The 26,491-nt window shown below is 51.4% G+C and overlaps 2 protein-coding genes and 1 long non-coding RNA gene across 4 annotated transcripts in view; 1 reads left to right on the plus strand and 2 right to left on the minus strand.

The window, feature by feature from the left end:
- Nucleotides 1–26,491, plus strand: part of L3MBTL1 (L3MBTL histone methyl-lysine binding protein 1) — a 32,998-nt gene that overhangs the window by 659 nt on the left and 5,848 nt on the right. Inside the window, exons 2-21 of the mRNA XM_057503006.1 lie at nucleotides 7,228–7,380; nucleotides 7,543–7,769; nucleotides 8,182–8,323; nucleotides 8,611–8,761; nucleotides 8,896–9,031; nucleotides 9,690–9,774; nucleotides 13,102–13,190; nucleotides 13,685–13,789; nucleotides 14,643–14,778; nucleotides 15,094–15,248; nucleotides 16,325–16,476; nucleotides 16,903–16,979; nucleotides 17,583–17,668; nucleotides 17,843–17,953; nucleotides 18,417–18,531; nucleotides 19,364–19,463; nucleotides 19,645–19,842; nucleotides 19,933–19,982; nucleotides 24,496–24,653; nucleotides 25,068–25,130. Coding sequence (XP_057358989.1) covers nucleotides 7,228–7,380; nucleotides 7,543–7,769; nucleotides 8,182–8,323; nucleotides 8,611–8,761; nucleotides 8,896–9,031; nucleotides 9,690–9,774; nucleotides 13,102–13,190; nucleotides 13,685–13,789; nucleotides 14,643–14,778; nucleotides 15,094–15,248; nucleotides 16,325–16,476; nucleotides 16,903–16,979; nucleotides 17,583–17,668; nucleotides 17,843–17,953; nucleotides 18,417–18,531; nucleotides 19,364–19,463; nucleotides 19,645–19,842; nucleotides 19,933–19,982; nucleotides 24,496–24,653; nucleotides 25,068–25,130 — 2,489 coding nt within the window. The remainder of the gene's footprint in view (nucleotides 1–7,227; nucleotides 7,381–7,542; nucleotides 7,770–8,181; nucleotides 8,324–8,610; nucleotides 8,762–8,895; nucleotides 9,032–9,689; nucleotides 9,775–13,101; nucleotides 13,191–13,684; nucleotides 13,790–14,642; nucleotides 14,779–15,093; nucleotides 15,249–16,324; nucleotides 16,477–16,902; nucleotides 16,980–17,582; nucleotides 17,669–17,842; nucleotides 17,954–18,416; nucleotides 18,532–19,363; nucleotides 19,464–19,644; nucleotides 19,843–19,932; nucleotides 19,983–24,495; nucleotides 24,654–25,067; nucleotides 25,131–26,491) is intronic.
- On the minus strand, nucleotides 672–7,644 carry LOC130683898 (uncharacterized). Of its 2 annotated transcripts, none has more exons than XR_008997955.1 (3): nucleotides 7,514–7,644; nucleotides 2,213–2,337; nucleotides 672–1,287 (listed from the first exon to the last, which is right to left on the minus strand). It is a non-coding gene; the product is annotated as an uncharacterized LOC130683898 (long non-coding RNA). The 2 variants fall into 2 exon arrangements; XR_008997957.1 differs by having other exon boundaries at nucleotides 7,421–7,546.
- LOC118920320 (divergent paired-related homeobox-like) lies at nucleotides 2,357–4,559 on the minus strand. The gene is given in 2 exon segments (XM_036900963.2): nucleotides 2,357–3,648; nucleotides 3,770–4,559. Coding segments are annotated over 2 exon segments (666 nt in total). The 5' UTR covers nucleotides 4,050–4,559; the 3' UTR covers nucleotides 2,357–3,262.

Below are 26,491 nucleotides of genomic sequence, written 5' to 3' on the forward strand. Positions count from 1 at the left end.
CCCTCTTCGGGCTCCGTGGTGCCCGCGCCCCCTGAGCGCTGCAGGCTGCGATGCAGGGAGTGGGGGGAAGGAAGAATCTCGACCCGCCTCGCCCGCGCCGCAGTCCGGCGCCAGAGAGAGTGGACATTCGGCCCTCGCGGCCGGGCCTCGCAGCGAGGCAAGAGGGCCCGCGCCCCCAGCACCTGCTCCGCTCGCGGTCTGCACCCCGCGTCCTGCAGGGAGGCGGCCCCGCCCCCCTGTGCGCGCAGGCGCGCGGGGCTCGGACCGCAGCCCGGCGCCGGGCGGCCGCAAGCGGGCCTTGCAGGTAGGCATCCCGCGCGCGAACGGGCTCGGACGCCGGGGCGCTGGGACGCCGCGCCAGCCCGGCCGGCCCAGCACGGAGGGGGCTAGGGTTCCGGCCCGGGTGCCCGCTCCCTCAGAGCGCCTCCGGCGGGGCGCACAGGCTGGGCAGGAGGCGGGGAGAGCCGGGCTTAAGGGGGTCTGGGCGGAGTGCTGAGGGCCGGCGGGTGCCGGCTCCTGGGCCAGGCGAGCGCTTCCGCCGCGCTGTTGGCCGCGATCACGGGAGAGGGTAGGGAGGAGGCTTCGTTTTCAAAGAAATGCAATCAATTAAGAGTTTTTCATTAATGGGAGCGTGTAGAGGGCGGGTTTTGCTTTTTTTTAGGAAATGGGTCATTTGGCAAACTTAGTTTCCCTATCGCCAATTTCTGATTTTTACAACGGAAAATGGGATTATTATCATCATTATTTGCAGTAAAGGGAAAGAATAAAAAGAATTCCGCCATTTTGGCTTTTTAAAAGTAACCGTTCTGCGGAGCTGACGGATCGGTGACCGCCCTGCCGCCGCTGTCTGTACTGGTCCCCCCGAGGATTCGGAAGGCGAGCGGCTTCCCCACCCTGGAACCCGCTTGCACCCTCTCCCGCTTCCTGGCCGCAGCTGCGGCGGGGGGCGGGGCCGAGGCCCCAAGTTTGGGGCGCTCAGTCTCGCTGGGTGTGTGTGTTGGGGATGGCGGGGTAACTGTCTGGGGCGGTAGCTCCCCACCCCCAGCACCTAGAGCTCGGTCATTCATTGAGCGTCCGTTGTATACGAGACCTTGAACCTTGGCAGAGAGCCCAAGAGAAAACAAACACGGACACATTCATTCAATTAATATTTATTGAGCATCTTCTACGTGCCAGACACGGCAACTGGGGATCCAATCCCTTGTTTTAGATCGTGTTCCCTGGAAACAGACTCATGAGAGGGAGATGTGAGTGGAATGCTTACTGGAATGCTCTTGGGAATACCACCTGTAATGGAGAGAAGACAGCAAGGTGGCTGGGCAGAAAAAGTTGAATTGCCCATGTAGTCTCAACAGAGGCCTCAGCCTGTTGCAAGGGAAGCCTGCAGAGATGTCCCTAATTGAGGCAAAGGGGCAGGTCCTTTATACCCCTTATCAGCTAGTCACAGGGCACTTGGGCGAAGCAGCTCCCTTGGCTGGGGAAGCTCACTGCCGAAGGCTGCTAGTGACAACCTTCACAATTGCTGGGACCTGCCATTTTATCCCGTCCTCCTCCAGCCTCTGAGCAGCATGGGAGGAAACAGTGTTTCTAGTCCCGAAGGTAAGAATAGCTAAGCCATTTATGAATTTCGGTACCATTATTTCTTCTTATGTTATTGACCAGGCTTTACTCCGAGCTACCTGATTCAGACAGTGACTCTGGGAGAGACAGACAAGTTAATGCCTGGTTAGACTGTGGTGGAGTGGAGCGCAATAGAGCAAGTGATTAACTTTGTTTTGCGGGTTGATTCTGGGGAGGCTTCAGAAATGTCACTCAAGCTGGATCTTGAAGGATGATTAGGAAAATCCAGGCATATGAGATATGGAAAGGTACCAAGCAGAAGGAACAGCATGTGCAGAGGCCACAGAAGTGGGGTTCTGAGGGTGTGACCAGGCTGCTGGGGTAGGAGTGGATTGATTCCTTGCACCTGGCTCAGGCCTGGGAGCCATTTCAGATTGGTTGTGCCGCTATGGGCACCTAGTAGAACAATACTCAGGAAAACACTATGTGAACTGCAAATATCCTGCAGGTAAGGGTGTGTGTAGAGGAAGGGTGAATGCAAGTTACTGAGAAAGCAGTTCCAGGCCTCAGAAAAGCTAATGGTCAAGCTGGGGAGAAGGAACACAGGAACAGATGCCAGGAGCCCACAACCACATGCGACTGGTCCCCATACCACAGGTGCACTGGATCCTCTCATATTCAAGGACTTGTCTCCTGGAATGATTCTTTTCCTCCAACATTGTCAGTTTCTTCCTCTCTACAGGTTTATTTTCATCAGGTGCAAACATGCCATAAGACCTATTTAAAAAATAAAAACAACACCCCTTCCTTGAGACCACTTCATTCTCCAAATACCTTCCCTGTTTCCATGCTCTCCTTTACATCACAACCCCTTGAAAGAGTTGTTAGTTCCATTGTTTCCATTTCCTTTTCTCCTGTTCTCCTAGGCGGACCAATCTTTATTGTCAGTTTGCCCCACTAGGATGTAGACTCTAGGTGGGTTTTGTCTGTTTTGTTCACTGACAAATTTGCATTGCCTAGAACAGTGCCAGGCACATCATAGGTGCTCGATAAATACTGAACTAATCAGTGATTTCCTCTAGAACCCACTCCTATCAGTTTTTCGTCCCAAGCTCCTCTGATCAGAAATGGCTCCTGTCAAGGTCTCTGATGACCTCTTTTTCTTCTTATTATTATCCTTTACACCTTTTCTCCAGCTTTATTGAGACAGAAGTGACATAGACCATTGTGTAAATTTAGGGTATACAACATGTTGATCTGATACATTTATGCATTACAAGATGATTACCTCCATGGCTAATCCATCCCTCCATGAAATTGATATTCTTGGCAGTGTACATGACATGGTACTACAGTCCTGTGTGTCCTAATGAATTTCTATACCCAGGTAACAGCCATCTGAGTTAGGATGTGAGCCCTATGCAACATTCCAATGACTGGCTTACTGCCTCTCCTCTCAGACCACCGGTCTGCTTTCTGCCATTATAGATTAGCTCTTCCTGCTCTGGAAAGTCATATAAACTGGACTAATATAGTATATAGTATAGTCTTTTGTGTCTTTTTTCTCCTTTGACTGAGCATGTTGTGGAAATGCATCCATGTGTACATCTTGTGTTTTCTTCCTGTGTGTAGCTGACAAGTGTCCCTTCTGTGGGAATCATTACAAATCATTGCTGGAGGTGGCCTTGTGTCTAGCTTTTTGCTAAATTATTTGTGGAGATGAATAGCCACAAGAATCAGAATTGAAGCTTGTGGGAAATACTTGGGGTTCCAGGATGTGATGGAGGCAGTATATGTTAGGATCTTGGCAGCAGCCAAAATGGACTATTTTGTGGCCAACAGAATGGTCTGTGGGAGCCTTAATGTTGGGGCAGATGCGCAGTTGGGATGAAGGTGTTGGATGATCTGTGTAGACCAGAGGTGCAGGGGAGGTGCTCGTAGGGGATCTGGGAGGCACGTCCATGTCGCTCTTGAAAGAGCTGGTTGTGACTCCTGCCTCAGCTAATTGCTGTTGTTCAGCATCTCGATATTGCTGAATATGCTTATATTTGGCCTTCTTGAGTTTTGCTCTGTGGTTCTTGAACCAGACTGTGGGTAGGCACCTGGTCTTTGGGGTCTAGTTGAGTAGGGTCTGCTTCAGGAATTATCCTACGGCATCTGGGTTGAGCCTGTCCAGGGAGGTGGCTTGGCAAGATGGCACATTGCTTACCAACCAGCAGGCTGGTGGGGTGTATGCCCATTCTGGAGGCCATTTCTTTCTGAAGGCTGGAGGTGGGGTATGGGTTCTTACTGAACTGAACCCTGAGATCCGCCAGTTGTTTCTCAGTGAACATGGTTCATTTCCTGTGTGGATGCTTCTGCTTTCCTGAGCATGCCATCCTCCAAGGTGTGCTGCCATCATGATGCTCACCGGATGGTAGCACCTCTGCATACCTCCATCCACCACAGCACCTGAGCTGGTCTTTAGGGAGGCTCCCTGGGTCTGACATCCTGTGATCTAGCAGTGTTCCTGTGCTCTGTTGTAGTGACCCTCTGATGATCTCTTTATTGCTAAAATGATCAACTCTCAGCCATCATCTGACATGATCTATCAGTGGCATTTAACACCGATGAGCAGTCCCACTTTCCTGAAAATTTTTCTCACATGTCCTCATGAAGCCCAGGCTCCTCCGGATTCCCTCTCACCTCACTGAAGGCTCTTCCACTAGATCTTCTTCCTCTTCCCAACCTATAAAGTGAGCTCCAAAGCTCCCACCTTTTTCTTCACACACAGTTCTATGATTTTCAATGCCACCTATACATATGACGGTTTTCAAATTTATATGTCCAGCCCTAACCCTATCCCTTATTTCTACAATATAAGCTTCATGAGATCACTGTCTTGAGACTGTGTTCCCAGAGCACAGAACAGTGCTGACACCTGGTTGGCCCTCCTGTATTTGCTGAAAAAGGTCAACAAACCTAGACAGAACGGCAATCCTCTCTGCCCCTTCTCCTTGATAGACATGAAACGTGATAGATTTTGAAACAGAATGGAATTCTTTCAAGAGTAACCACATTCACACTTAATGACTGCCAATATTTTGAATAAAAACATTGACTCTGTTTAGAAGAACTTAAAATCGTACATCAGCTGTGCAAAGCAAAATAATTAGAATTGAAATTCAGGAAATTCTATTTTACAATTAAAAAACAGGGAAAACAAACCTTGGTTTGAATGTTGCCTTAATTAATCAAGTTATATGTCTAGCCTCATCTACCTGATTAAACAGTCTATGATATAGAGGACAGACTCTGTATTTAGGGAGGAAAAGCTAGAAAATGAATGAATGCACAAGAACAGCAGGAGGGAAGGTGGGTGGGAGAGACAGCAACCATTGCATGCTGATTTTTGCGAGCAAGCAGCTTACAGGTTACTGACCAGCTACCATGCTCCCTGGAGTTGCTGTTAAAAGGGAGTGGAATGGTATTTATTGAAGGCCTTCTTGTATCAAGACTTTACATTTTTTTCCATTTAATCTTCACCAAAGTCCTTTGAGGTAGGTACCATTACCACGTTTACTTTATACACAAGGCAGCTGAGGTCAAAGAGGGTAAGGTAAGCTGCTTACTCAGAGTCACAGGTATTAAACGGTGGACCTGAGATTCAAATTGAGAATCTTAAGCCTGGGCCCATATTTTTCTTTGGCCTGTATACCAGAAGCCGTTGTCAAGGACTGCTGACACCTTAAAGCAACCAAGTACTAAGCACTCATACAGTGCTTTCTATTAACAAGTTGAAATTACTGAAATCTGACACAAATACTTACTGAATGTGTGCCAGGCACTAGCAGTAAAAAAGATAAAGTCTTTTTTGCCTTTTTTGGAACTTATATTTATGTGGGGATTACTATTCAAACACAAATAAGTAAATGAGTATCATTATCTACGATAATAAAGGATGTGAAGGAAATAAACACAGTAATGAGATAAGCAGGAGGGGATGGAGTGAGGGGTGTGCTGCTTTAAACTGAGTCGCCAGGAAAGACCCCTTCTGAGGAAGTGAGCACTGAGCTGACCCTGGAGGACGGGAAGGAAGCAGCCAAGCAGAGCACATGAGGAAGAGCACTCCAGGCACAGGGAACAGCAAGCATCCAAGAGTCTGCAGTAGGAACATTTGTCAAACAATTGAAGGAAACTAGAGTTTGTGGAGGGTGAAGGACAAGGGGAAGATTTGAAGTGGAGGAGATGAAATCAGAGAGGAAGACAGGCATCCAGATTCTAGAAAGTAAAGCACTTTGAATTTATTCTAAGGGCCATGGAGAGCCACTGAAGAATTTTAGATAGGGAAAATGTGTGCTTTGATTTACATTTTTAAAGCTTTCTCTCACTGGAGCATAGGTTGTATAGGGCAGAAGAATAAGAAGGGAGATGGGTTAGGAGGCAATCTGTCAAGTCCAAGGAGAGCTGATGGTGGTTGGGACTAGCATGGTGGCAATGGAGATGGAGAGAACTGGTCAGACTTTGAGATGTGTTCTGGAGGTTGAGCCAACAGGCCAATTGTAATTATATGTAAAGTTGGGCTGCCCAATACAATCAGTATAGCTATTTAAATTATTTTTAATTAAGGTATTATTGATATACAATTTTATGAAGGTTTCTCATGAACAACATTGTGATTTCAACATTCACCCATATTATCAAGTCGCCCCCCCAACTCCATCACAGTCACTGTCCGTCAGCGTAGTAAGATGCTATAGAGTCACTATTTGTCTTCTCCATGTATAGCTATTTAAATTTAATTTAAGATAAAAATTCAGTTCCTCACTCACTAGTCATATTTAAAGTGCTCAGTAGCCACAGATGGCTGGTGGACTGTGTTGGACAGAGTAGGTATAGGACATTTCCATCGTCACAGAAAATTCTGAACAGTGCTGTTGAGCACTAGAACATCAGCTGACACATTTTAGGAGCTAAGTAAATGATAGATATTAAGTATATTTGTTAGGTCACTAGGTCTTTTTTTTCCCCCCCATATATTTACCTGTTTAACTACCTCTTATCAAATGCTCCTACTGCCCTTGCTTTATTTAAGCTAAGTCATGCACTGCCTGGGTTCTCATAAACCACCTCTCTGCTCTTCAGGTACATGCATTTGCTCAACAGATGTTTGAGGGCCCACTCTGTGCTTGCAGTTGGAGGGAGTGGTGGGCAGGGGCATAGAAGAAAGTGATCAGGAAAGATCCCCTTGGGAAAGTGGACTTGTACCAGAGAAGGAGAACCTGATTATTTGAGGGCTCTGAGTCCCCAGACGGAGAAGGGAGTGATTCTAGTGAGGATGGAGGTGGGATGGAGAACAAGGGGAGTTTGGACATGGCCTGGGCAACGTCATGAGGACAGATGGCCAGACAGAACTTCGCCTGAGACATCTCCCCAGAATCGGTTGTCACAGTCCACAAAGAATCCTTACACATACCCGTCTTACAGACAACTGGGGGAGATGCGGGGCTTGGCCAGAGCTCTCACCTGTGTGACCAGAGCCAGGAGCCAGACTTGAGGTTGGTCCCCCTAAGACACCCAGCTCTCTTCAGGGTAGAGGTATTTCACTGCAGCTTCCCATCCTGAGAGTGGCCAGCTGCTCCTCAAAATAGCCTCTCCCTCCCTGATGGCCCTGGGGGCGATGTTCAGCTTGTAGGCCTACCAGGATGGACGGGCATGCTGAAATGGAGATGCTGAGGACACTGAAGGGGCCCCCCACAGGAGAGGTCAGCGTGCACCTGGTGGCCAGAGACAGCCCAGGTTCCAGCGCTCACCTGCCGGCTACGGCCTTCATCATCCCAGGTGAGCAAAGCCAGAGGTCTGGGGAGGAGCATTCACATACCTGCCCAAGCAGGAATGGATCCTGGGGAGGAGATTCTTCCCACCTGCCTACACGCGTGCCATGGCAGGATCAAGGCAGGGCCTCCAGGCTCACCTGTGTCATATCTGTGTATGTGTTCGCAGCCAGCTCGGCCACCCTCGGCCTACCCAGCAGTGCCCTGGATGTGTCCTGTTTTCCGCGGGAGCCAATCCACGGGGGCGCCCCGGAGAGAGTGGCCGGCAGCGTACCAGTCACCGCCACTGTCCTGCCGCAGTTAAGCACCGGGCCGGCGGCCAGCTCTAGCGCCAGCACAGTGCGGCTCCTGGAGTGGACTGAGGCTGCGGCCCCACCTCCTGGGAGCGGCCTGCGGGTCAGTGTCTGTGAGGATTGGCCGGGCCCAGCGAGCCCATCTGCGGGGCGGGGCCGGTGGGCCGGAGGCGGAAGGTGGGGGAAGGCCGGCCGACAGGAAGGATGCTAGGGGTGGGGCCTTGAGCTGGGGACTTCAGCGGCGTGGCTGGGACTGAAGCACCCGAAGCCCTAGGGATCTAGAGGCGTGGCTTGGCGAGAGGGGCTCTGAGGACGAGCCACGAGAGGCCCTGGGGGCGTGGTTTATGGGGAACGGGTTCTGGGGGCTTGGCTTGGAGTGAGGCACCTGCGGGCAGAGTCCTGCGGACTGCTGGGGGCGGGGCTTGGAGTGAGCGGCGGGGTCTGGGGCCGTGCCCACTTGGGGGGGATCGGGGGCGGGTGCTGGAGTCGCTGTCCTCCCACCTCTGGCGTTCCAGTTCCGGATAAGCGAGTACGCGCCACTGACCATGGTGGGAGCGGAGCAGCCTCCGAGTCCCGAGCTGCGACCGGAAGGCGTGGCCGAATATGGAGACGGCGAGGCCCCGGCGGGAGGTGGAGATGTGGGCCCCCAACAGCCCGGTAGGACCCATCCCCACACCCAGGCCTCTAGCTGGGCCCCTACGCAGGTTGGGCGAGGCCTGAGCATCCTGAGGAGCCTCGAGGGGGCGTGGCCACAGGGGGCGTGGCCTGGGTTCCGGCAGGTGCGCCGGGGGTTGGTCCTGAGGTGGAGAAGGCTGTGGAGGGACTGTCCTGTGGAAACTGAGCAGGTGGGACCAAGGTAGAGGCCAGGCCTCAGGGGGCGTGGGCTCTGAGGTGGGCGGAGCCTGTGTGGCTGCGGCAGGCCTGAGCCCCTTTTGCCCGCACAGCGGACCTCCCCCAGGACCCTCTAGAAGATCCCCCTCAGAACCCCGCAGAGAACGATGGTACCTGTCAGTGCCAGGAGTGTGGTCCTCAGCAAGGTGCTGGTCCAGAACCTGGCTCCTCCAATGATGGCTGCCCCCAGCTGTTCCAGGAGCGGTAAGGGGCAGCGGATTGCAACCCTACTTGCCCTGCCTTCCGGGCCCCAAAGCCCCAGTCCTGTTCAGGGCTTAGGAGAGGGGCTGGGTGGTGCAGGGTGGGTGGTGTTTTTCCTCAGGCTGCCCCTCCCTCAGGTCAGTCATAGTGGAGAACTCCTCAGGCCAGAGCTCCTCTTGCATCAGCTCTTCGGAGCTTCTCAAACCCATGAAGAAGAGGAAGCGCCGGGAGTACCAGAGCCCATCAGAGGAGGAGTCAGAGCCAGAGGCCGTGGTAGGAAGAGGGCAGCGGGGAGGAAGGAGGGAACCGAGAGGCTATACCTCAATTCCCACTATCGCCTCCATTAATCCAGGTTATGAGGCCAGGCCAGAGAAGACTCACTCTTTTTGGGGTCCCATCCTGAATCAGGTCCTGTACTTGGTTGGAGGGAAATGAATAAATCACTCTCCTGCTTTTCTGAAGAGCCCATCTTAGTCTAGTGTCGGGGCTGAGTCACATGCACACGCACACTCACCCAAGTAGGTGTGCAGGCAGATGGGAAGCTCCGTTGCTGGAGCCCAGGCACTGGGCCAGAGGCCAGGCAGCACAGGGCTCTAGTTGCAGAGAAGCCGGAAGAGACAGCGTGAAATCTCTGGAGGGCAGGTACAGTCAGCCTAGGACATGTATTTGTGTCCTCAGTTTCCCCACCTGGGAATGAGGCAAACTGTAGTCAGGCTGCATAACTAGGGATGTGTGCTCATGTGTGTCTGTGCCCAAGTGGTAGGGGATTGTCTGCTGGAGCTGTGTTCCTGCTGGTGGCCTAGAAGAAGTTCCACCTGGTTGGGACAGAACACCACGTGGCCAAAGAGCCAGCCAGGGGTCAGCAGTAGAGGCTGGGGCTTCACCCCAACCCATGAGGACAGGAAGCTGGGATCAAGCTTGCCTCCCACAGGAGAAGCAAGAAGAAGGAAAGGATCCAGAGGGACACCCTGCTGGTAGCACTCCAGAAAGTGAGGAGTGGAGCAGCAGCCTGCCTGGTAGGGTGACCTGTGCATATGTATATATTGGTGTGATGTGTATAACACCTTTGGAGGTGTGAGGCTGGGAGCATGGGTTATAGTTGTGATGGTGTGTTAATGCATATATAGATAAGCATGAGTTTGTGTGTGTGAGAGAGAGAATGAGAGAACCAGTATTTCTGGTTTATGTATTAGTATATGTGTGTTCTTGGTGGTTGTATCATGTGTTTGTTTATCTTCTGTTATCCAGTTGTGAGTAGGCTTCTCTGCTGGGCCCAGTATCCAAAGACTTGGGCAGCCTTTAATGGCACCACAATGGCATTGCTTCCCTTTGGTAGTGTGAGCACTAGTCTGACTTAGCTATTTGGGCCCCATTCTGACCCTTTTGTTCTAATTTTAAAAAATAGAACAAAGGTAATTCATGGTCATTCATGGTCATCTCTGGCCCTCAGGCCTTCTCCATTACTATCTCCACATTCCCATGTGACAACAGTCAACTGGAGCTAAGTAGCATTTATCACACTTGTAACCACCTAGATACTATGTAGCAATTCACTTAATGTCTGTCTTCCTCCCTAAAAATTGAATCTGTTTTATTAATTGTTTATTCCTGATGCTTAGCCCAGAGACTGGTATGGAGTAGACTTTTATAAAATGTTCGTTCAGTAGGTGAGTGGATGAGTTGTAGGATGGTGGTTCCTCCTGGACCATGGCTCAGCTGCATGAGTCACTGTCTTTCTTGTCCCAGAGAGAGCCAGAGAGTGAGGTCAGTTCTTAGGACTTCATTCTGCTTTGGTGGATCCAGTGCCAGCCCGGAGCCTGATCTGTGTCTGGGGCTCAGAACTCTGTGGTGCCTATTCCAGTTCTGCACATCACAGCTGAACCAGATGGTGACTGCTGTCTCACACCCAAGGCTGTCATATCAAAAGCCACAGGCTTAGCTTTCTTGGGTTTATGGCTTTCTAAGTCTTAAAGGAAGCAGCCAGTGCCTACCTACTGTTGGCTCAACTGTTCTGTCTTAACTTAAGAAAATAGATGCAAGAATCAGCATTCTTTTAGTTGGGTCCTGTTGACTAGTACAAAGTTATCTTCTGATTCAAAGTTGTCTTCTGTGAACATTAGTGTGGTAGTAGTCTCTGGATATTTTCCCCCTTCTGCCTCTTTTTACTTTTTTCAAGGGAAGAAACTCTTATCAGTAGACAGAAGTTTGCATTTATGGCTAAAATTTTTTCCACTCTTTTTTGGGTCTTTTGGTAAAGGAATCTTAAGGGTTGGTGTGGAGGTGGCAGGGTTGCTTGAGTGTCCTGTGTGTGTGGAAAATCTATGTTGTATCTATACTCTGTTTGTTAGTTTGATGGCCAGCTATTGGATTCATGTTCTATAGACCTGATGTATCTAGACCTGCTGGAATGTTCTAGTAGTTTAACAGTTAGAACTATGTAACTCATGCACATACTCAGGCCTTCTTACGTATCTCCTAACTCTCTTCAACAGCTGCTTTGTGTGAAGGATCTTTTTTTACTGTAGTGTTCTTTTTTTTTTATTAAGGTATCATTGATATACAGTCTTATGAAGGTTTCCCATGAGCAACATTGTGGTTACTACATTCACCCATATTATCAAGTTCCCCGCACATACCTTATTTATTACAGTCACTGCCCATCAGTGTAGTAAGATGCTATAGAGTCACTACTTGTCTTCTCTATGCTATACTGTGAAGGATCATTTTCTAACACAACATAGCAAAACTCTTTACAAAAAAGATTAATTAAACAAATGGGAAAATTTTTTAAATAAGAAAAGCAAGAGAAAAAGAAATCAAAATGCAAAAATACCAAAACCAGAAATAAATAGAAAAACAAAAGTCTTTACAATTTATTTAGTCATTAATAGCTGTTTTGATCATTGTATAGCTCTGATAGTCCCATGTCATCTCTCATTCTGCCCACATCGAGATCAAGCATCTGCGGTGGCACTCTTCACAATCAACTTGTTACAGCCTTTCGGATTCAGAGCCATCCTACAGGCATCCTCATAGTTACTTTAGACATACATTTTGTCCATCTTTAATTGGGTTGTTTTTCTTCTTACTGTTAATTCCTTATATATATTCTGTGTACAAGCCCTTTGTCAGATGTATATATTACAAATATATTCTCCTAGTCTGTGGCTTGCTTTTTCTTTTCTAAATGATGTCTTTCAAGGAGCAGAAAGTTTTCATTTCAATGATGTCCAATTTATCCATTTTTTACTGTTAGTGCTTTATACATATTTTTATAAGATACAGTTTTTTAAACAGCTTTATTGAGGTAAAGTAATTCACATACCATACAGTTCACCCCCTTGAAACATACAATTCAATGGTTTTTAGTCTGGTCACAGAGTTATGCATCCTTCACCACAGTCAATCTTAAAACATTTTTATCACTCCAGGAAGAAACCCTGTACCCATTACCTATCATCCTCTCAAACCACCAGTCACCTTCCAGCCCAGCCAACCACCAATTGACTTCCTATATGTACAGATTTGCCTATTCTGGACATTTCACATAAACATAATCATATAATACATGGTCCTTTGTGACTGGCTTCTTTCACTTAACACGGGGCTTTAAAGGTTTATCCATATTGTCACATGCATCAGTACTTCCTTCCTTTTTTATTGCTGAATAATATTCCATTATATGGATATATCACACTGTTTATCAATTGGTGGATATATGGGTTGTTTCCACTTGGGAGTTATTATGAATAATGCCGATATGGACATCTGTGTACAAGTTTTTGTGTGGACATAAGTTTTCATTTTCTTGGTTATATACCTAGGAGTAGACTTGCTGGGTCATAGAGTAATTCTGTCTTTAGCCTTTTAAGGAACTGCTGGACTGTTTTCCAGAGTGGTCATACCATTTTATATTCCTACCAGCAGTATATGGGAGTTCCGCTTTATCCACACCCTCACCAATGCTTGTGATTATCTGTCTTTTTATTATAGCCACCCTAAGTCTACTCACTTGAGACTTGTCACTCAGCTTTCTCAGCTTTCTCTGTGGCTGTGACTGTAACGGCAGTTAGTCACTATATAATCCAAAGCACTTTGGCTGACAGCAGCCTGGGGGTGAGATGAGGTGGACAGAATTTGGTGTAGCCTCACCTGAGACTGAGTCTCACCTGAGGTCTGAGCCCACTGCGTCTGACACCATCATGACTGGGTGTGCCCAGAGGGCAGCATATGATCACAAAGGTTCGTTTTGGAGGTTAAGGTACAGCTGGGTCTGGGGAAACTGAGGAAAGTAGTGCAATAGGAGCAGCCCAGGGGACAAACTGTCTGTGTCCTGTCTACAGCATCAGGAGAGAAAAAGAAAGGCTGGACATGGGAGTCCTACCTTGAGGAGCAGAAGGCCATCACTGCCCCTGTCAGCCTCTTTCAGGACGTGAGTGGGACAATTTCCACCTAGGTCAAGTTTGTATTCCCCATCCATGGACTTACCATCAAACTTGGGCCTTCAGATGTTTTCTGTGTCTGACATCCCTCAAAAGACAGGCAGAATGGAGGGGAAGAGACTAACTGGGTCCAGAATAGAAAAGCGCTGTGAAGAGGCTTCCAGGGTAGGAAGAAATGGGGAGATGGGACCCAGGCTCAAATATCACTGGGCCTGCAGACTTTTGAATTCTGGTACCCTCTACTCAATTCTGTCCACTGATCATTCCATGACTTGGATGAGAGGGAGCTTAAGTCCAGCCCTGACTCAGGGATCTAGGCACTAGTCTCTCCCACTGTGGATCCCTGCACAAGGATCCCCAAATAAGTTATCCCTTTGGTAGTACCAGGCAGGTGGGGCCTAAAGGCAGCTCCTTCACCCCAAGCCCACTAGGCAAGGATAAGGCTGGATGGAAGCTGGGTCCTCTCCAATCTGTGCATTGACAGTACCAAGCGGCCACTCATAACAAGAATGGCTTCAGACTGGGCATGAAGTTGGAAGGCATCGACCCTCAGCATCCATCCATGTACTTCATCCTCACTGTGGCAGAGGTGAGCTGAGGCCTGCACCACCCTTCCAATGATGTCTTGTCTTGATGAATAGATTGATGGGCTTGTCGGGGCATGGAGGACTTGGCCTCAGATGAGGGAGATGCTGCCCTGCCCTCAGAAAGCACACAATCTAGTAGGGGATCAAGGTGGACTACAAAGAAAGCTCAAACACAAACAGAAAACAGACAAGTGAGGGGGTGGTGATGTTACTGAATGGGTGTATTCCTCAGTGCTGGGCAGCCCCCCACCCCTGGGACGAGGGTGCTGGCATGAGTCCAGCAAGGCTCTTGTCCTCCCGGGGCTCACAGTGGCATGGGAATCAGCCAGATAAACATGCGTGCCATACCACTAGGGTGCCAGCAGACACCAGCAGGGAGGCACTGCGGGGGCGGAAGAAGCTTCAGAGAGGAAAGGCCCCCTTGGCTGCGTCTCGAGGGATGAGTTGTGAATGAGCGGGTGTTGCCGTTAGAAGAGGCAGGGTGAGTGAAAGCGCCGGAGCAAGGGACAGGGCAGTGCCATGAGCTCAGGGAGGTCAGAGCAGTGTGCGAGTGGGGAGCAGTGAGGAAAGGCGGCACAACGTAAGACTATCAGGGGCCCTGAGGGTTCTGTCCAGGGCTCAAAAGAGCAAGAGGATGTTATAGCGTCTGCCTGTCTTGCACCCAGAACTCGGGGCTCATCAGTGCATGAACTGTCCTTTTGCAGGATGGGAGAGTGTGAGGCAGAGTTCACAGTGGGGGCAGAAACCTGCTAGCATTAGAGACCCTGAGACCACCAGGCTGGGCCAGGAGAGGTGAGGGAAAGGAAGGGGCCTCTCCTGGCATCAGAGTCCCTGTGGTTCTCCTCACGCGGCCAGGTGTGTGGCTACCGCCTACGTCTGCACTTTGATGGGTATTCCGAGTGCCATGACTTCTGGATCAATGCCAACTCCCCTGACATTCACCCTGCTGGCTGGTTCGAGAAGACGGGGCACAAGCTACAGCCCCCTAAAGGTAAGGCCTGGCCGGATTGGTCTCCGTGAGGCCGAGAGCCCTTCTTCCCCGTGGCCCCCTTCCCTGACCGCAGCCCACGGCCGGCCTCTCTCCGTCAGAACCACCACTCAGCCCCGGTGCGTCCACTTCGCCCTTGCCTTTTGACCGTCCACCCAGGCCGTGTCCTGCTTCAGCAGGGGGTCCCTGGGCAGCTTCTTGAGGGTTGTGGGGTCCTCAGGCCTGCCTGATTCTGCTGCTGCTTCGGTGTGGGGTGCCCTCATCACGGCCCAGCCTCTGTCTGCACAGCGCTCTGTCCGTCCCCCCTGAGGGGCCTAGGTTACAAGGAGGAGGAGTTCAGCTGGAGCCAGTACCTGCGCAGCACGAGAGCTCAGGCTGCCCCCAAGCACCTCTTTGTGAGCCAGAGCCACGTGAGTGCCCCTGAGCAAGAACGGACACCTGCCCCGGCGACAGAGTCACTGCAGCCGGCCAGGGTATCTGACTCACCAGAAGAGAGCTCACTTACGGGCTCTCAGCTTTGTTCTGGTCTCTCCTACCAGATGGGAGGGGCACGCTGGGCGGGCCGGGGGCGGGGGGGAGGTGGGGGGAGCTGGCCGTAGGTCCTCTCTCTTCCCTGCTGCAGAAATCCTCTCCAGGCATCCCCCAATGTCCTCTCTGAGCCCCTGGCACCGTCTCCACCTGAGCACTGAGATGTCATTGTTCTTATCTCCTGCTTTGGGTTGCTCTACACCTCTTGGTGGAAGGCCCAAGCCTCTGTTCTGGGAGCTGGATTTTTCCTCCTTTTGACCAAAACTGAGAATCTCCTATCTAGTCCCAACATTCTTCCCCCACCCCCCATCTCTTACTCTGTTGAGGAGAGCTGGCAGCTTTATCCAGCAGTTAAAGTATCTCCTAATCCAAAAGGTCTGAGAGATAATAGGGAACCCCCATTAAAAATGTTACCATATTCAAAGTCCAGTCCCTGTGGGCCAGGGACTCCCCACTGCCATTCAGGGGCAGTGTTCCCCCACCATTAACTAGCACTGTGGTCCCGGTGTGTTATTTAATTTATAAAACGGGCATGATGGTACGTGTCTCCATAGGGTTGCTGTAAAGATCAAGGGAGGTGATGGCTTTTGAAGCTTATGCCGACCACATGGCAGGTGCCTCCCTGCCCTCCCTATCCCTGCCCCTTGTGTCAGTCCTTCTTCCCCACCACCCCACCCAAGCGCTGAGCCCAGGCTAGGCCAGGCTTGCTGGGTAGAGGAGACTTGTGTTCAACCTGGCAGGCTGGATGGACACACAGCCTCCTGCCATCCATGATTTACCTTCCACCACAGTGAGGTTCCTCTGAATGCATCTTGGAGGCCAGAAGTTCCTGAGTGGCTCTGGCCAGGGCTTGTGTTCTGCCCTAGAGGGACCCTCTTTCCAAGCCTGTTTCTCCCACCCTCTCTGCTGCCCACCCCCCAGGCATGACTCTTAGGGGACTTACTCCTCCTTTGCCAGTGGGTTCTAAGCTAGCACTAGGTGGCCTGGGCATCTTTGTGGCAGCCCCTCTTCTTGCCTCCAGGGTCCCCCACCCCTGGGCTTCCAGGTGGGCATGAAGCTGGAGGCTGTTGATCGCATGAACCCATCCCTCATCTGTGTGGCCAGTGTGACCGACGTGGTAGACAGCCGCTTCCTTGTGCACTTTGACAACTGGGATGATACTTACGACTACTGGTAGTGGAAGGGCCCAGACTTGGCCTGGGGGATGAGGGGATGGCAGAGGCAGGAGACAATACTTGCAAACCTCAGGCACCATGTAGGCCCCTACCCAGTCCTGACATTCATATTTGCTCTGGGGCATAATTGACTGGCCTGTGGATTTAATCTGATCTTGAGAAATACAATGCAATGTGAAACGTTTCATTGAAAAATGCCAAAGTGATGATGAGCATACCCCTGCAATTCATGGTTTTTCCTTAGATGTCATGGTGGTGGTAGAGTTTTTAGCAAATGCTGCGGTTTTGTGACTCTCTTGTCAGCCCCTGTGCAATTCACTGAGAAGTAGAATGAGGGTGTGCCCTGAAGCCGTGCTGTCACAAGGTGGCAGGCTCAGGGCCTCCCAAGTTTCATTTGGGACAGTGACGTGTTTTTGGGTTCTAGGTGTGACCCCAGCAGCCCCTACATTCACCCAGTGGGCTGGTGCCAGAAGCAAGGAAAGCCCCTCACCCCTCCACAAGGTAACCCTGCAACCTGAGCAAACACCCTTTCCTAGACCCGGCCCCACACGCACACACTCACCCCTGATCCCTTCCCTTACCAATACCTCATCAGCTGGGCCTTCAGGGTCGGGGTAAGGGAATAGATGTGTCCTGGACGTTCAATTTCTTTGCCCAGGAGTTGACAGCCCTTTGATTTTAGGAGAGGCCTGTCAACCCTTGCCTCTGTTAAGGTTTAAAGAAAGAAAGTTAGATGACCGCCCTCAGTAAGGGAGCAGGAGCTCAGAGCCAAGGAAGTGTATCCTTGCCTTTTGGAGTACTCTGCTGGCCCACGCACAGTAGAGGTTCGGATGGGGCTGGGGCTGGGGCTGGGACAGAGCCAAGGAAGGGGATGGGAGTCAGGGTTCCCAGACAGCCCTGTGAACTGTGAGGCGATGATGTGCTTGCTTCTGACTCGCACCCCTCTGCTTCCGGAGCCCCCTGCAAGGAATTGGCTATGCTAACGTGGGGGGAGATTACACTCCAAGGGCCTCTGTCCCTTCCATGCTCCTGGTCCTGCTTGGGGACAGAGAGCTCCCTCAGTATGCCAGTGTGCCTAGACTTTGCTTCCATGCTCTCCTCCAGACTATCCAGATCCTGACAGCTTCTGTTGGGAGAACTATCTGGAAGAAACTGGGACCTCTGCTGTGCCTGCCTGGGCCTTCAAGGTGGTATGTTGGAAGCTAAATTCAGGAAGGTGGGGAGCACTTGGCCAGCCAGAATGGAGTCCTGGCCTCCCCACTTTGGCAGGCCACACTTTCCCAGGCACAGCACTTGGGCTCCCTTCTTGGGGCCTCAGCTCTGCCAAGCTGGACCTTGGCTGAAGGCCACTGTCCCCCCTGCAGCGACCCCCACACAGCTTCCTGGTCAACATGAAGCTGGAGGCTGTGGACCGACGGAACCCAGCTCTGATTCGTGTGGCCAGCGTGGAGGATGTGGAGGACCATCGGATAAAGGTAGCCACGCCCTTCAGGCTGGGGTGTGGACAGGCCAGTTGGGCAGGAACTCTGTAGACTGGTGGGGGTCAAGAGCATGACATGAGCCAGACTAAGGCAGCACATTGTGGGAAGAGAGCTCTAAACTTGAGACCAAAGATCTTGGGTCTCCCCCTGGCCTCATCTGTGACTTCCCACTGTAGGCTTGGGAAGTCTTCTCCTCTCTGAGCCCATAAAACTGGCCCAACAATCCTCATCCTATCCACAGACTGATGGGAGATGCCAGGAACTTTCTGAGCAAAGCCCTTAGAAAATGTAGTGGTCAAGATGGATTATCGTGGGGTTGGCCCTTGGTTCTTCCCATCCAGGATCTTGCTCGTCACAGGCCCCAGGGATGGGGAGAACCTCCGGGGGCTTAGAGGGCCTCCCAGCTGAGCTGGGCTCCACAAGGAGTGCCTGACCTGCAAGGGCGTTTCCTCCGCAGCTCCACTTTGATGGCTGGAGTCATGCCTATGACTTCTGGATCGACGCCGACCACCCAGACATCCACCCTGCGGGCTGGTGTTCCAAGACAGGGCATCCCCTGCAGCCTCCTCTCCGTGTGTACCCCTAGGGCACTCTGACCCTTTCCTACTGGTGTCCAAACCGCACCCCCCAACCCTGCCCTGTGAGTTCTGACAACCCTGCTCCTATAGCTGGCCCAGGGGATTCTGACCACCATACCAAGGTCTGACTCAGAGGGCTCTGGTGCCCACAGTGAACCCTGCGCTCCCCCATGCTCCCTGCCACAGGGTCTCTGCTGCACTAAACAGCACTTCTTGCAACCCCAGTTGTTGGGTTTGGAGTACTGAGATGTGAGTGGCATATACTTAAGAGGTAGTTACGTACCTGGGGAGTTCTTGCAGCATCTAGGAGAGCCATGCAGAGCATGCATTCTGTTTGTTAAAGAAATGCTGGCTCCTTTAAATAAAATCCTGGTCCCCACAAGCAGGGTTAGAGGTCAGGTCATTGGACCTCTCAGCCTCAAGTCTCAAATGGTTATTCACCAAGCATGGGCAAAGCCTAAAAAAGTTACAACAATCTTGGGGATGAAACAGGGAAACAAATAGAAGACCATGAATCTGCCTGATGTGGCTTTTAAGGTATAGCTGTGCCCACACAGCTCTGAGTTGATCTTTTCCCCAAAGTTCTCCTTGTCTCCATGACAGGCATGGCCTACAAGTTTCAACAAAGTGTATGAGAGCCAAGCCCTCATTGCCTAAGAGGGCAGATACCCAGTAGCCAGCAGTGGTGCTGCAGCCTAGCTCAGGGCCCCTGTAGCTGGAGAACTAGTTCCCAGTGCCAACCTTCCCCGTGGACACTTCCTTCCTGCCCTCCATCCACCACCACCCCCAGAACCCTGGGTTAACTGTTTCCGTCATGCTCCTCTAGGATCCAGAGAGCCCAGTTCCACCTCCCCCGGGGGCTATCCCCCTCTTAGCTATCGGAGCCTGCCGCACTCTAGGACCTCCAAGTACAGCTTTCACCACCGGTGAGTGAAGGACTTCTGCTAAGAGACCCTTAGGCTTTGTAAGAGAGGGCTTGTTCTACACCTACTATGCATGGCCTGTCAGGGTTCACCAAGACACTTCAGTGGGGCCAGAGGTGGGAAGAGCTAAGTTCCCACTGAACAAGTGGCTTCAGCCCAACTTAAGCCTTCTCTCCTTCCCCAGGAAGTGCCCCACTCCTGGCTGTGATGGCTCTGGTCACGTCACAGGCAAGTTCACAGCTCACCATTGCCTCTCGGGCTGCCCACTGGCTGAGAGGAACCAGAGCCGGCTAAAGGCGGAGCTGTCCGATACGGAGGCCTCGGCCCGTAAGAGGAACCTCCCAGGCTTCTCCCTAAGGAAGAAGCCTCGCCATCATGGCCGGTGCGGAGGGCAAGGGTGCAGGGCCTCGTGTCCTCTTGGGCCAGGCCAGGCTCCGATTCCTTGCCACGGACCTGGTCCCTCTCTCTCCAGGATTGGACGTCCTCCAAAGTATCGGAAGAGCCCGCAAGAAGATTTCCCGAGTAAGTCCCAGGTCATCGACTGCCATGCCCTCCACAAAGTGTTTGCAGTGAATGCTTAATAATGGGGATGAGTCACCAGGGGGGCCCAATGGGAGGAAGCTGGAGGGGAGGCCACCTCTTCGTTTGAGACGCTTGGGGGGTGTAGAGCAGTGGCAAGAGCTCAGGATGGGGCCTTGGGTGACCTCAGTGTCCGGTCCCATTTCACCCGTGGCCTTGCTGTGGGTGTGCAGGAAAGGCACAGAGACACTTTGGGCCTCCGGTTCTCCATTGGGAGGCAGGATGGTACCCCTGGCTCTGCTCTTCTTGATTCTAGGCTTCCTAGGAGGGAGGCTGTGGCTGTCACTTTCTAGTTGTGTCACTTAACATCTCTGAGCCTCAATTTAAAAACATGAATAACACCTACCTCCAGATGTCAACTACCTGAAATTTTAAGGTTACTGCTACCATTCACTGAGCACCTACTATGAGCCAAACACTGTTTCAGGTGCTTTATATATACAGTTGACCCTTGAACAGCATGGATTTGAATGGGGTAGGTCCACTTATATGCAGACTTCTTTTAATAGATATGTTGGAAGATTTTTTGGAGATTTGGCAGCAAAAACATTTTCTATTCTCTAGCTTACTTTATTGAAAGAACACACTATATAACACACATAACATAGAAAATAGTGTGTTAATTGCCTGTTTCTGTAATCAGTAATTCTGGTCAATAGGCTTTTTGTAAAGTTTTTACATGGGTTTTGACTGTGGGGGGGTTCAGTGCCCCCACATCGTTCAAGGGTCAGCTCTATCGTTACGGACTCTCAGAAGCATCCTGTATTGTGGATATCGTTCTCTCTACCTGAGAGAAGAGGAATGGGAAGCTTGGGGGGTGAGGTCATTTGCCCAAGGCCATTGTCCTTGTGAAGAGCAGAGCTGGGATTCAGCCTCGGGTCTAGCTTCTGCTCTGTGCTGCTGGTAAAATAGACACGTAGCTCTGAACCCAAATATCAGTTCCCTTCTCAGTTTCCTTTAGCTTAATGGCTGCCATAACCAAGTACCACAGACTAGGGGGCTTAAACAACAAAAAACTATTTTCTCACACTTCTGGAGGGTAAAAGTCCAGGACCAAGGAATTGGCAGTGCTGGCTTCTCCTGAGGCCTCTCTCCTCATTGTGTCCTCACACACTCTTTCCTCTGTGCGTGTGTGCCCCTGGGATCTCTCTGTGTGTCCAAATTCCTTTTCTTACAAGGATACCAGACTGGATTAGGTCCCACCCTAGAGGCCTCAATTTAACTTAATCACTTCTTTAAGGCTCTGCCTCCAAATACAGTCACAGTCAGAGCTACAGAAGACTAGGGCTTCAACATGAATTTTGGGGGAATGCAGTTCAGCCTGGAGCATGCTCGGAGGGACAGGGTGACTGAGACCTCTACTGGGTGATGAGTTCATCTCAGCAACGCTGGGGATCTTGCCTCAGTTGAGTTGAATGCACATCATTTTAAAGCTAGAAAAGACCATGAGAAATCGTCTGGCTCATTGCAATTTCTAGGAAGGAGTCAAGCTGTTCCAGTTCTTCAGGAGCAGTCTCTGTAACCTGGGTAATATGTAGTGATTTAAAGCACAGCCCTGAAATCAGACTGTCTTTTGCCGGCTGAGACCTTGGGCAGGTGACACTGTCTCGCAGAGCCTCGTTTTTCTCATCTGTAAAATGCCGATAATGGTGCCCACCTCAAAAGGTGGTGGGAGATGGTCATGTAAAGTGCTTAGCACAACTACCTGCTGGTATTACTACTAGTCCTTTCTCTAGCCTGAGTCTCCCTTGCTGCCGTTCCATCCTGTTTCCTCTCGGTGGAAACAGAAGGCAGTTCCTGCATCTCAGGCTTGAGTAAGGAGGGTCTGGGCAGCCTCCATGCCCCCCAAGTGAGGGCGGGATGGGACTACATTGGGTACCTCTTCTACCTGCCCATGGTCCACCTGGTCAGCTCCTGTTGCAGGGCCAGGTTCTCATCATCAGAGGGAGCATATGTGCTGTGATCACTCCAGAATTATCCTGAGAGCCTAGGAAGTTGTCTTTCCAGAAACTGAGGCTGTGGCCCAGAGAAGGTGAGGAAGGAGTCACCCCAGGCCTTCAGGCACCTCAGGAACAAAGTTGGGAACAGAACCCAAGTCTCTGACCTCTGTGCAGGGCTCCCCTGTTCTACCAGCTGGCTCTCGCACAGAGGGGACACTGGTCGCTCCTGGTTTTGTTCTGGAGGAGGCTTCTCCCACATCCATGGGCAGACCTCCTCAGTGTGGGCCCCGGGGCTTGCTGGTGAACAGCTCCCTGGGGAAGGCTGCCTGGAGAGGACAAGACTCAGCTTGCTCACCGTGCCCGTGAGCCAAAAAGAGGAAAGCACAGAGATTTCCTTACCCATTCCCTTCATTTTCAGGTGGAGAAAATGAGGCCCATATTAAGTGACTTGCCAGGATTAAACAGCAAGTTACTAAGGAACTGACCCTGCCTCCCAGTTCTGAGCCCAGTGTGTTTTCCAGGACACTGCGTTTTCCTCTGTGGTTCCCCATGCCTTGCCACAGTGCCAGTTTGGCAGGTGTTTATTAACTTCTTTTTTTTTTAATTAAAGTGTCATTAATATATAATCTTACACTGGTTTCAAATGTGCATCACATTGGTTCAACAGTTCCCTTGATCAACTTATACTGTGGTTGTGAAGCAGATGTTTATTAACTTAGTGTTATGTACTGAACATTTGATGCCCCCCCAAAAGTCATATGTTGAGATCTAATCTCCAATGTGGTGATAATAGGAAATGGGGCCCTTGGGAGGTGAGCAGGTCGTAAGGGTGGAGCCCTCTTGAAAGGGATCCGTGCCCTTATCAAAGAGGCTCCGCGAGGACTAGCTCCCCCGCCCCTTCCACCGTGTGAGGACACGGGGAAGAGATGGCCATCTGTGCACCAGGACATGGGCCCTCACCAGGCCTACTGGCCCGTCCAACCGGGACTTCCCAGCCTCCAAAACTGTGAGGAATAAATTTCTGTTGTTTATAAGCCAAAAAAAAAGGAAGAAGTAGAAGACTATTTCTGACCTGCACCTCGATGGCTTGCAGTTAGATAAGACACCATGACTGCCTGAGAATTCCCGTCCCATCTTGGGACAGAAAGATAAGAAGGAAATCCCCTACAGACTTGCCCTTGTCCCTTAGCCCCTCACCTGGGTAGACGGAGAACAAGATACAGGGCTTCAGAGAGGAGCGCCTGAGTGGACAGGAGGCCAAACCTGTGCCCAGATAGATGGAGTGCCAGTGTGGCAGCTGTCAGGAGAGATCCGGCTGCACCCCAAGCAGGTCCTGAGAGAGCTGGCTGAGCTACGCTTTGGCAGCAGGCTCCTCGGTGGTGCCAAGGTGTTGCTGTTCGGGCTGTGGGCAGGAGCTCGGGTTTGGGCTGATGTGCAGAGAGGGCAGCAGGGAGGCAGCGTTGTAGGGAACAGTCAGTGGGGCTGATCGTGGGGTCGCAGAGGCTCAGGACAAAGGGGAGGTGCTGAGGAGCCGGGGTGACAGCCCAGCCTAAGGGGAGCAGGGAGAGATGGTCTCTAATGAGCAGGGATGGCCTGTGAGAAGGGGCAGTGGGGTGCTGCGGTCACAGGTGTCTAGAACTGGCACCCAGTGGGCAGGAACGAGTTGGCTGTCCTGCACTGTGGGCAGAGGCAGGGCAAGCCCCTTGGGACAGTGGCCACATGGCCCAAGCCCAGCTGAGGCTGGTGAGGGCTTCGGGGCCAATTTGTCAGCCCTGCCAGAGGTAGGTGAAGTCCACGTGGGCAAGCACCAGGCCTGGCCGAGAAGGACGCCAGGCAGAGCAGCGTCAGTCAGCAGAGCGTGGAGCAGCTTTGAGGCTGGAGGTCAGGGGCCAGAGATTCCAGGAGCAGACCAGGAATGAGAGTGGTAGGCAGCATTGAGTTGGTGAGTGGGTCAGGGATCACCCACTAGGTGCCAGGAGACGGAGCATGCCCCGGGCTGGGGGGGCAAGGCAGAGGAGTGGGGCTTGAGGCAGGGTCACTGGCTGGAGGGGTGGGCTTCAGACTGGGCAGGGTAAGTCTGATCTCAGGCAAAATCACCTTGCTGTGCAAGAGTTGGTCAGAGCCTAAAAGGTTTTATGAGAGGAGTAAAAACAGAATGGGCATCTGCTGTTAGGGCTGGGCATGCTTGGATATCCCAGGCCATTTTGATGCAGGGTATCTAGGGGATGGCTTAGGGGTGCTGCAGCAGCTCCAGGGGGCATCCTGTAGGGCCTGGGGTGAGGCAGCCTCAGAGAGATAGGGCTGGGTCATTCCTAACCACCAACCTGGGTCTGTAAAGAGGAACCCACTTCACTGTGAGGGGCAGTCACCAGGTGAGGAGTCAGATCCAGTCACCGTTGTGGCTCGCAAGGTGACCAGGACGTCCTCCTGGGTGGTGTGGGTTTGGACAGGCTTCAGGGACCAGGTTCATCCTTGGCATGGGCCTGCCAGCCTCTGCCTCTGCCTCCGCCTTCCAGCACTGACTGCCGATGCCATGCCCCAGTCCCTCTTCCTGTCAGCCCTGTCGGCGCACCCCGACCGTTCCCTCTCCGTGTGCTGGGAACAGCACTGCAAGCTCCTGCCGGGAGTGGCGGGCATCTCGGCCTCGGCAGTTGCCAAGTGGACCATCGATGAGGTGAGGAGCAACGGCCCCTCCCTCTCTCCTCCCCTACTTTGCCCTCTGCCCAAACCCTGAAAGGAAAGCTCGGGAGAGGCCTTCAAGCAGAGCCAGATGCTGCTCCTGACACTCATCTCTGGGCCACAACCCCTCCTCACTGCCCGCAAGGCCGACTGAGACTCTTCCACAGGCCCATCCTGGTGGGTGGAGAGGAGTGTGCTGCCAGTCCAGCTGGAAGTGCAGCGGGAGAGACAGGCCTTAGCCCTGGGCCTCCCCTGCCCACGCAGCAGCACAGAGAAAAGGGTCCTTTTTGGCTGATAAGACAAAGCAGCATTGGCACAGCCCAGAAGGCACCAAGTGCCCACAGGCCCACCTTCCCCCATGCTTCCCAGCCTGCATCCCTTTGGCAACATGTCTTCTTTGGTTTCCAAGGTCTTCGGCTTCGTTCAGACCCTGACAGGATGTGAGGACCAAGCCCGACTCTTCAAAGATGAGGTAAGGTGCGAGTGCAGAGTGGGGCCAGAGGCCACTCACTGAGACGGCAGTAAGTGAATGCCCTCTCCATCACCGTCCCCAGCCAGGGAGGGCTCTCTCTTGTTCCGTCTGGGTCACACGGGTCTTGGAAAAATCTGATACGAACCATGGCCCAGCTTGAGAACCTCTGTGTTCAGACGGTCCTAGGAAGCAACAGGCATCCCAGAGACTGGATTCCATTTACCCCTCTGCTCTCCACCCAGTCTCCATTTTCCAAACATAGGCTCACCTATGACAGTCAGTAAATAAGAGTTTATTTTGAATGGCAAAGGTATTTCCGTTTACTGCAAAGATCCTAACATACACTTAAAATCAAGACCCAAAAGCTAGCCAAAGATAAGAAGCAGTGAGTTGCAGATAAGAGTACCAGCTTTGCAGGCAGTTTAGGTCTGAGTCCCAGTTCTGCCAGTTTGAGCTCTTTATAGTCTGTGACTCTGTATCTTTGTATCTGTCAAATGGAGATAAAATGGGTGTAACGATGACAACCTTTCAGGGCCGTTGTGAACAGTGAAAATGATGAATGGATCATTGTACCAGAATGCCTGGTATAATTGTGTCACTCATATATATAGTATTGTGAATACAATGCTATAGAGTAATATATAAATCATATCACAATACCAGAATGCCTGATAACAGGGGCTCAGTCAATGGTAGTTCTGACTTTTAATGTGTAGTTGTCCTTCAATAAAGAACTTTGTCATGACTGTCCTAATTTGTAGCCTTTGAAACTGGAAGGGACATTTGAGTTTGTGTAGGCCTCCCTTCCAAAGAATACACAGAACCCTCCTGTGCACCCTCCTTCACGCAGGAAAATACAGTCTCAGCTCCCCATAGATGCCCACACCAGGTCAGGTGCCCATAGAAAGAAGTCTACTCTGCTTTTCCTGGAAGAGTCTCTTTACCCAGGCCCAGCAGCCAGTTTCTTCTCGGGATCTTTGTGCAGTGGAGCTCCCAAACTCCACCCCATTCTGGATGCTAACCTAAACGCTCCATATTCTGAATATCCCACCATTCTCCTGCTAATGGACATTTGGGTAGTTTTCTCTTCACCTAGATCTCCTTAGGGTTATGTGTGTCCAGAGCTACACTCTGTATCCAGTGCCCTCTGACCCTCACAGAACACACTGGGCTGCTGCTCCCCTCGATGTTTTTTGTTTTGTTTTTTAAAAGGCCTAATTTTGTAAGAGCAGTTTTAGGTTCACAACAAAATTGAGAGGAAGGTACAGAGATTTCCTGTATACCCCCTCCCCCACCACACACAGCCTCCCCCATAATCGACATCCCTCCAGCACCACAGATTAGTTTTGCCTGTTCTTGAA

This window comes from Manis pentadactyla, chromosome 5 (genome assembly GCF_030020395.1).
Source record: "Manis pentadactyla isolate mManPen7 chromosome 5, mManPen7.hap1, whole genome shotgun sequence".
NCBI lineage: Eukaryota > Metazoa > Chordata > Mammalia > Pholidota > Manidae > Manis > Manis pentadactyla.